The 9,773-nt window shown below is 44.5% G+C and overlaps 2 protein-coding genes and 1 long non-coding RNA gene across 3 annotated transcripts in view; 1 reads left to right on the forward strand and 2 right to left on the reverse strand.

Moving 5' to 3' along the window:
- The window catches only part of slc30a7 (solute carrier family 30 member 7), a 12,382-nt gene extending 11,075 nt beyond the window's left edge, over positions 1–1,307 (reverse strand). Inside the window, exons 1-2 of the mRNA XM_008406480.2 lie at positions 1,159–1,307; positions 802–903 (exon numbers count right to left, since the gene is read on the reverse strand). Of these exons, the coding sequence (XP_008404702.1) occupies positions 802–903; positions 1,159–1,238 (182 nt within the window). The 5' untranslated portion in view covers positions 1,239–1,307. The remainder of the gene's footprint in view (positions 1–801; positions 904–1,158) is intronic.
- Positions 1,308–4,385: 3,078 nt separating this feature from the next.
- Positions 4,386–4,971, forward strand: LOC108166230 (uncharacterized). The gene is made up of 2 exons (XR_001776523.1): positions 4,386–4,742; positions 4,848–4,971. It is a non-coding gene; the product is annotated as an uncharacterized LOC108166230 (long non-coding RNA).
- A 530-nt stretch (positions 4,972–5,501) lies between these two features.
- The window catches only part of vcam1b (vascular cell adhesion molecule 1b), a 13,466-nt gene continuing 9,194 nt past the window's right edge, over positions 5,502–9,773 (reverse strand). The window contains exons 7-10 of the mRNA XM_008406366.2: positions 8,651–8,953; positions 7,887–8,162; positions 6,399–6,659; positions 5,502–6,318 (exon numbers count right to left, since the gene is read on the reverse strand). Coding sequence (XP_008404588.1) covers positions 6,158–6,318; positions 6,399–6,659; positions 7,887–8,162; positions 8,651–8,953 — 1,001 coding nt within the window. The 3' untranslated portion in view covers positions 5,502–6,157. The remainder of the gene's footprint in view (positions 6,319–6,398; positions 6,660–7,886; positions 8,163–8,650; positions 8,954–9,773) is intronic.

A 9,773-nucleotide genomic window follows, 5' to 3' on the forward strand; every position in this document is an offset into this window, starting at 1 on the left:
TCGCCCGAAACGTTGGCTGGAGATGGGCACCAGCACCTCCTGACCCCACTGAGGGAAAAAGGGTGCAAGAAAATGGATGGATGGATGGATGGATATTTGACCATGAATATCTCATCCTTATTTATAGTTTAGGTTCATAACTTTCATATTTCAGGTGTTTTCTTTGATCCTCATCCTGTGTAATTTGTTCATCTATTTTATTACTTTAGTGATTTTTATGTCTTTTTGTTTCTGTTTTAACTTCCTTGAAGCTTCAAGGTTCTAAACCTCCATTAATGCCTCTGGATTGTTGGATTAAGGTTCAGCTGAATCAACTTAAACCTTTTTCTGTAAATAAATGTACTAAATTACATATTTATTTTATAACTCTGCATTTAAATCCACCAGCAGCTTCACAACTTTAATTTGTTCATGTTTATGTTCATATTTTATTATGCTATCCATTGTTTAGCTCTGCACTGCAGAATAACGTCGCCACCAGTGCAGAGCTTGAGCTCAGTTCTCACAGGAAGTGATTGCCGCACAATACAGTAAATTTACAAACACATCAGAATCGCTTAATGTTCAACTCTTAGCTGCAGATGTAAAGTTTTATTTGTCTCGTTTTAAAACGGACACAGACAGGATGGAGGGGTAAACATTTCCTCTAAAAGCTTTAATTTCTGCTGACATGCGCAGTTTGAGTAACTGCAGCGTCTCAGATTAATGACGGACACACACACACACACACACACACTGCTAACACTTACGTGGCATATCCAGAGGAATCACACAGAGATGCTGCTCGGACTGTTAGCCTACCTGTTGCTCCAGATGCCGTAGGTTAACTCCACGAAGGCGAAGGAGAGGTTGAGGCAGAGGAAGAAGAAGAGATTCCTGGAGGTTTTATCAGCTAAAATGGACCTGAAAAGCAAACAGAAACAAACATAAACCCACAACAAATAAACCCAGGAAGGAAGCAGGAGTTAAAAACTCCAAACAGTCAGACACAAACACGCAAAGTGCAGTTAAAAGCAGCCAGTTTTCAGCCTGACAGCTGAATAAAAACAAGTTTGAAGCAGATTGAGCTGCGAGAGAAACACATCTGCTCAGGCTAACCGGTTAGCTTCCGGCTAACAGCCACAGCTAGCGGCTAGCTGCTAGCTGCGCTCATCTTACCTGAACCACCCGGACAGTTTGACCAGCAGGTTGAACTTGGCCGGTTTGTACTCATCATCCTTGATGGATAAAGGTAACATTTTTACACCTGGACGCTCCACAGTCTCACCGGGAACGTAAACTGGACGAGATGCTAACTGTCAACTTCCGGCGAGGACAGGTTTCACAATAAAAGCGCTTCAGCCTTCCCCTTTTTTTTTGCTTTTTTTTTAAGATTCTTCCCTTTTTGGGGAAAGAAAGAGACATGTTGACTAAGATTAATGATCACTCATTGCTTTCTATTTTTTAATTGCTATATTTGGACATTTATTATGCCTGCTTCGCCTTTATGTCTGGCATTTATTCATTTATTTACTTCCATAGAAGGGCCAGCTCAGTAAATTAGGATATCCTCTAAAAGTTTTTCATTTTAATAACTGAGTTCAAAAGCATACACTCACAAGTTCAGTAACAATGAATTAAAAAGTTATTTGTTGGGTTCAGCTGTTCTTATCTGCCAGAACCGGGCGGATAAAAACCACCTGACATATTAAAACATGTTGCCATGTTTGGATTCTTTCTTTCTCCCCTGGGCCCCCTGGTGAATTTCATCTAGGACCGCCCCTGTGTGTGAGTCTGATCATTTTGATAATTACATCTACCAACCAAAATGAGAATATAACATAAAATCAATGAGTTTAATGCTTTGTGGCCTTCACTATAGTCCATTTTAAGATGTAACCACTATCCCAGCTTCAGTCGAAATAAATTAATCGTTAAGTTACGTTTTCATGAACAGACATCAAATTTACCTTAAAATGCAGTAAAACTGCAGTAGAAACCGTCTTAGCACTGCTGCTGTACAGGAATGAGATTTTTAAATATATGCATAAAATACATGTCAACATTTTTCTGGTCATTTTCAAATTTAAAACTTAGTTGATTTATTTTTTAGCTTCTTTTTTAAATTCTGGGGGTTAAAAAATTATTTCACCTTTAAGAGCAAATAAAAATCAGAACCAAACTTTTCTCATAATTTTATTTCCAATTAAAAATATTTTTGCATGTTTGTCAAAAACGTGATAATTTATCACTAATTTAGAAAAAAGTGAACTGTTTTTATATGTATTTATAACGTTTCTGAGACGTTTAAAGGTTCCACAGCAAATCGGGAAGCTCAGATTGTTTGACATTTGATTTAAAATAAATAAATCTAATTGTTTTAAAGGTTGAAGTGACCAGCAGGTGGCGCTCCTGTGCTGCGGACAGTCTGAGCGGGTTTTCAGACAGAAGCGGGAATATGGCGCAGATCCTCATTTTACGCAACAGATGGTCCACATCTGAACTGTTGGTGCATTTTTACTTTATTTTAATTTTTTATTTTGTAAAAGTATTCACACATGTGAATTTTTCCACACGGTCACATTACAACACATGGTTGTTTTTTCAGACGTCAAACATGTTTCATTTTGTTTTTTACTGTATTATAAACAGGTTTTCACGCAGGATTGTTAATTTATTTTGTTTTTTAGCGTTAGCTACCGTGTTACCAAGTATTTTTGGTTTCTAATGTGAATAATTTAGTTCACCTGAATTAAGACGAACTAACGAAACTAAATCTATGAACTGGATCAAAATCATTTTGTAAGATTTTGTTCTTGGTGAATTTGTGATAAAACATCATCTGCTTGTTTTTAGTCTGAGTTTCTGCAGCAGCTGCATTAAATTTTCCCTAAAAGTGTAAAAAAAACCCAGTTTTATTTAAGTTTGTGCTCAGATTACAAACCTGCTGAGTTCAGATTCACTTGTTTATATAAAAGCAGAGCTTGGACTGAAGTTGACCTCTGACCTTGGCCTGCAGGCTCTCGGGGCCTCCGCTGCGCTGCTTTCTCCAGATTCAGCAGAATCATCATACTGGATGTTTCTTTTTGCTCCATCTGGTGTTTTTCCACCGCGCGGCGCTCGCTGCCCCGCCGCTTCGCTGCGACCTTTCACCCTGCGTGCGGAGGGAGGCGTTCTGCTGCGTCTCGTCGTTTTAATCTCCTGCTGGCATTTCCTGCCGCAGCCAAGATGGAGACATTTGCTTCCCTGACCTGAAGAATCTCTGCCTGCAGATTTTAATTTACTTTTTTGTCTCTTTAGAGCTGCAGATTTCTGCAGGATGGAGCGTCTTTGACCTTTGACCCTCGGGGTCGTTCAGCGAGTCGGCCAGAGTTCAAGACGCGTTGCTGCAGCAGATCCGACAGGAGCGTCTGAGTAGGATTTTAAAAGGTTCTGGAGAGTTTCAAAAGTTTCTCCTGAAAACGTTTCGTGTGATTCAGAGGAGAAACGTTTCTTTTTTCTGCAGCCGTTTGGTGTCAAAGCTGCTTCTGGGGAAATATTAGCTTTGATTTTACAAAAGCTTTGGATGTTTCTGAAGCGAAAGATTTAGTTTCTACTGTGAATTTGATTTGGATCAAGTTTTTCTAATTGTTCTTGAACAGATTTTACTCCAATATTTCATCTATAAGTCTTTAAACAATGTTTTTGTTGTTGTTGGTTTGGTTGTAACATAATCGTTCAAAGAGTCGTTTTGGGTGATGCTGCTGCTGAAGGATCTCCAGTAGCAGCCAGTGTTGCAACGCCCCTGAAGAGGCCTCTGACTGAAGAGTGTTGTCGTATTCCAGCCTCATGACCGTGAGGAAGCTAACAGATTAACATCCAGATAGCAGAGACCTGGATGACATCACCAGCTGTTAGCTCGCTTTGCTAATCCGCCTCCTTTGCTTTTGTTGCTTCACTTTTAATCTCTTTCTGGCTGCAGGGTTAGAAACCATGAAAATGTTATTATTCCTCTGCAGTGTGTTCCAGATCTGCAGGTTTCACAGTACACTGTAAAAAAAGAAAAGGGTTAAATGTAGCGTAGAAATGTGAAGGAACGTTCTGTTGCATTTCCTGTGTTTTCCATGTTCCGTCAGTGTTTCTGTCACCAGGAGAAAAATGTGGAAAATTTCAGTTCTGGATGAACAGAAACATGAATTGTGATTCAACCAGATTTTTACAGTTCAAGTTAAGTTAATTTATGGGACGTTTGCAGCAGGCTCAGCTGATCGACGTGCTTCACAACAGACCAAACATCACAGGCAGAAAATGATCAATTAAGTCTATTAAAAATAACGAGGCAGTTATAACAGCAGGAAACACCGAAAACTGACCAGTTTGTTATTTTTTTTTTTACAGTAAACATTCTCAGGTGTCTCACGTTTTTTTTTTTTTTAGTTCTGCCGGTTCTGCTGCTGGTACCGCAGCGTGTTCTGGTTCTGGTCTATAAACGAGAAACCTCTCCTGCAGCTTCCCCTCGTTTCACACCGTCTGGACCTCGCCTGGTTGCCATGGAGACGGCGTCACGTGACCGCAGGGGGGTCGGCGCTCCGGTGACGAAACAGACTCGCCACTGTGTGTGTGTGTCTGTCTGAGCTGAACCGGGTCCAGCGACACCAGCGAGGGTCCCGGGTCCACTTCACACCTCACGTCCCAGTTTCCATGGCGACCAGCGGCGGGGAGACAAAAGCCGCCAGAAACGGCTCCTTTCAAGTCATCTGGAAAAACGATCCAAACCAACCTCTGTACTTAATATCTAAATAACTAGAAGATGTTTTAAGTTTTGTGTCATTTTTATTTCATCATCATAAATTAAATAACCTGAGCAAAACGCCCGTTTTCCTCTCCAGAAACCGTGGAAAGTTACCACCGTCGCCATGGTAACGGCCGGAGACGACCTGGAGATTTCCAGTAAACTGCCGCAGAAGCAAAAGTAAAAGCTGGGGGGGGGGGGGAAATCACAGGGAATTCCCAGAAAATGCAAATCCCAAGATATCAGATGATGGAGTCGCATCGAGGCAGGAAATAAAAATCTTTATTAAAAACAAGGAGAGCGGAACTGTGCGGAGCTGCAGAGTCAGCAGAATCAGAGACACAAACAACACGAGCTGCGACAGTACCGAACAGAGAGAAACCCAAGTTTGAACAGCATTTCAGCTCTTTAGATGGATCTGGGGCATCAGCTGCCTTCCCAGATGTGCAAAGAGTATTTACGTATCCATGGTTACCGCCGGGCTCATGACAGAGGCTGAAAGGAAGATGAGGTAGAAATGGCGTTTAGAGGAAAGGCAGCAACACGTTTAAACGCGGAGAGTCGGGATTTCAGGGCCGTTTTCACATCCTGACAGGTTTTTACCAATTTAAATGTTTCAGCGTGTCTGTGTGCTGCGAAGCAATGCGGGAGTTAGCGCTTTAGCGTTAGCTTCTGCTAAATACATGCTGGTGTAGCGGCACTAGTAATGATTAGCGCTTTAGCGTTAGCTTCTGCTAAATACATGCNTTAGCGCTTTAGCGTTAGCTTCTGCTAAATACATGCTGGTGTAGCGGCACTAGTAATGATTAGCGCTTTAGCGTTAGCTTCTGCTAAATACATGCTGGTGTAGCGGCACTAGTAATGATTAGCGCTTCAAAGCTAGCACAGCTAATTTCCCAGCTAACAAATGATATTTACAAAAAATTACTTTTGATTTTACAAGAGAGTTAAACACTTTTAAACAAAAATCCAGGCTGATCTGGTTACTTTTTACCTTAATAAATAAACTTATCATCTAAACAGTTTTCTCTTCTTATCTCTGTTTGATGTTAAATTTCATTATCTCAAACGCTTTAACTAAAAACAGGAACTCTGTGGGAGGGAAAACCAGCGTTGGAGCAAAGTACGCTGGGAAAGCAGGACCTCTGGAGAAAGCTTGAATCCAGAGGGAGGTTAGCTTCAGCCACATGACGACGTTACGCAGGAAATCAGAGCAGAAAAGCATCAGAGATGGCCTCCACACATCTTCAGTCAGTGGATCCGTCGCCACATTTCAGCGAATCAAAGCCCCGCCTCCTCAGTCCTGCCGCTGTGAGACGCCAAGGCTGTAAAACTCCAGCAACTCGTTCAGATGAGGGCTGAAGGAGAAGCAGCCATGTTTCAGAGTCTGTTAGCTCACTGCTAGCTTCACGCTGATGGCGGCGCAGACTGCGGCAGCTGGTAGAAGCCTTTCTTCCTGGATCTCCTCATGTAGTCGAGGATCAGAGCGGAGGCCGTCAGCCCGGCGGCGACGCCGGCGGCCGAGAGGAGGATGATGCTCAAGCCGGGAGGAAATCCGGTTCTGACCTCTGCAAAAGGAATACCAGCAAAAAAACCAAATGAAATGCGACCCGAGACCTTCGTTAGGTGAGTTAGTGACTCCACTGACCTCTGACTCTGATGCTGAAGACTCTGACCTCGGAGCCCAGGTCGTTGCTGACGTTGACCTGGTACAAGCCCGAGTCGCTGGAAGTGACGTTGACCAACAGGAAGGTGCCGTTGCTGGAGAACAGCTCCGTCCCGTTGCTCAGCTTCTTCAGGATCACCGCCGGTTTAGGGAAGCTGATGGTTTGGCAGCACACAGTCACATTTTGGCCCTCCTGGACTTCCGTAGAAGGAAAGATGTGGACGGTGGTGTTCCTCGGGGGAGCTGAACCGGACGAAAGCAGAACGGAGGCGTTACTGTCCGACCCCGGCCCTGTCCGGTCTCCTTTCACCGACACGCCACAGTTATTACGCAGGTTTGGTTTCTGTGAACCGACATCGTTACGTTTTCTGCAACATGTGAGAGGAAATGGCGAAATGTGCGTCACATCAGAGCTTTGCTGCGGTTTGTCTCTCTAAACGTCCCCTGCTGTGAGGAAGCGGTTATAAAACCTGCTGCCGCGGTGATTCATCCTCTGCTGCTGGTCGAAGTGATGGAGGCTCCGGCCGTCGCTGACATCAACGGTGATAAATCTCTGAAGCGAGTGCGGAGGCGGCGCCGTGACTAATCCCAACACTTTTAAGGAGGTTCTGACCGAGAACAATCAGGGGAGGCGTCAGCCGCTTGCTGGTCGCCCTGCCGGCGTTTGGCAGGAGCCTGAAGCATTCTGGGAACAAGAGCTTCTCAGAAATGTCTTCCAGCAGCGATTCTGCTGACGGGTCGAGAATGTTGGCAGCAGCGGGTCGAAGCGTTTCAGATGAGGCCTCTTGACCTGCAGGTTGACCTTTGAACCAGCACATCATCACCTGATAGCGGACAGCCTGTCATCACACTGGGGGTCAAACTGGTTTCCGCTAAAGTCAAACAGCTTTTCTGCTAAATCACCACTTCAGAACATCTGAAATGAAAATGATCTCCAGTTTTTTTATTTTAAGACGTAGCTAATATTTTTGTCCACAGAGAAAACAGATCGACCTTTGACCTTTGCATTTAAATTAAGGCACAAAAACAGGCAGAAAACACGTCAGTGACAACAAAGTTCAGGAGGTCAGGATTTGTTCTGCTCGTCTCGGTTTGTCGGCTTTTTCCCGTTTCTGGATGTTTCTTTGCCTCCTGTGACTGAAACATCTCCAGGACTTTGGATCAAACCAAACCCGGTTGGATCAGCCGGGCTCAAGAGTCTCGTGACTCAGCAGCGGGATCAGAGTTATTTCTGTCTGAACATCTCGTGGAAAGAAGCCAGAGGTCGACTTCCTTAATAAAACCCGTCAGAACGGAGAAGAAACAGGCGGCAGGAGAGGAGCAGAGAACAGGAAGGTTTTAAACGAGATCTGGAGTCTGAAGGAAACCAGCTGCACTGGATCATACTTTGGGAACCGCTGATCAAAACGTTAGCAGAAGCTAATGCTAATTAGCTGCTATTAGCGGGTTAGCATGAATGTGGACCCTGACCTTTGACGGTGATGACGTTGTAGACCAACTGGGAGCCGTACTGGTTGGAGGCTTCACACTGGTAGCGGACCGACTCCTCCAGAAGGGTGGAGGAGATGCTGAGGGACAGCGAGGAGGAGGAGGAGTTGGCGTCGCTCCTCAGAAGCTCCTCCCCGTTCCGCCTCAGCACCACGGCGGGGGGCGGAGCTCCGTCCGAACGGCAGGTCAGCGTCACCTGCTGTCCCTCCAGCACCTCCTCACCGGGACAGACGGACAGGACGGTCGACCTCGGAGGGTCTGGGACAGAGGAAGATCATCTTTCAGGGACAGTTTACAGAGAAAACAAAACAATCTGAAGCAAAAACTGAAACCAGTTCTGAAAAAACAGCGTAAAACTTTTTCACAAATGTCTCCGTCATTTCAGTTTTTAGATTTAAAGCAGCAGTTTTATGTTTTCAATTTATAGCACAATCAATATGTCACCATCAGCTGCTGTAGGAATTATATATGCTAGTCACAAGGAGAGGTGATTGTCAGCGCTAAGCCCCGCCTCCTGGCTCTGATTGGCTGGTTGCAGTTGGCGCTGGGAGCAGGCGGAGGGGCTCATTTTTTTCAGATTATCTCTCGTGTCCCAACTTGCTTCATCAACCAAATATTCTTACAAAGGTTCCACACTGCAGCTCTAATGTGGTTTATATGTTTTGTATTCTCCAGTCAGCGATGAATCGATTACCAAGGTATTTGAACCGACTGATCCCGGGTTCCCTGAAACCCAAACGACTCACAGTGGATCTGCAGGGTGATGCTGGTTCCTCTGGACCTCCAGACGTCTCGGTCCGCCGCCAGCAGCTCCACGCTGCAGGTCACGACCCGCGCCGCCTCCTCCGCCTTCAGCTGCAGGACGGACGAGGCGTTCTGCAGGGAGCCGGAGACCCCGTGCATCTCCACCATGAGAGTCCGGTTCCCCGACAGCCAGCGGAACCGCAGCTGGTTGGACGAGAAGATGTCGGTGACATCGCAGCGCAGCTGGACCTCCTGGCCCAGCAGGACCGGACCGGGATCCTCCAGAACAGGGTCAGATGGGAACGCTGGGGAGAAACCAGTGAGAGGAAACCAACATCATTTATCTGAACTGTAAGTTTATCATTTAACTTTTTTATACAGTATTAGAAAAACAATAAAGACACAAATAAATAATTTAATTCCGTTATTAAATAAGAAAATAAACATTTAATCGCCTAAAAAACAATAAAATTCCTTTAGTGGATAAAATAATTAAAACTTAAATTGAAAGAACATTTTTATTAACTGGAATAAAAAAACTGTTTTGTCTGAATGTGTTGTTTTTTCAGAAAATGTCCTTTTCTTTTAGAAGTTAATCGATTAGCAAACTACTCAACGATTATTTTGATGATCGATTAATTACGATTAGTTGCTATTTTCTTATTAAATGACTTCATTAATTTTTTTTTTCTCTTTTTGTTTATTCCAAACTTTTGAAACCATCTTTTAGCATCGACTGGACCCGGTTGGTTTCTGTTCCGGTGTTTCTGATGAATCATGGTGTCATAAAGCCGACCATCAGCTAACGCGGGATTTCACGCTCAGCGGCCGGATGAGGCGTTTCAGCCGACAGGTTGCAGCGTGCGTGGGCCGGTTGGTTCTGTTCGTCTTCCTCATGCCGGGTCGCGTCCCGTCAGTCAGAGCCGTTCAGCTCGACCTGCAGCTCCCACTGAAGGAAAACAGCAAAGAAAATGAACTTTTCTCACGGTCAGCAGCTGCGTTGGGTCTTTTTCTGTTCGTCTCTCCTTCAGTTTCCAGGTTTAATAAAAACAACCAGAGCAGCTGCTGTTTCTGTTTCTGCTGCTGCTGTTTCTGCTGCTGCTGTTTCTGTTGCTGTTTCTGCTG

This window comes from Poecilia reticulata, linkage group LG4 (genome assembly GCF_000633615.1).
Source record: "Poecilia reticulata strain Guanapo linkage group LG4, Guppy_female_1.0+MT, whole genome shotgun sequence".
Lineage (NCBI taxonomy): Eukaryota > Metazoa > Chordata > Actinopteri > Cyprinodontiformes > Poeciliidae > Poecilia > Poecilia reticulata.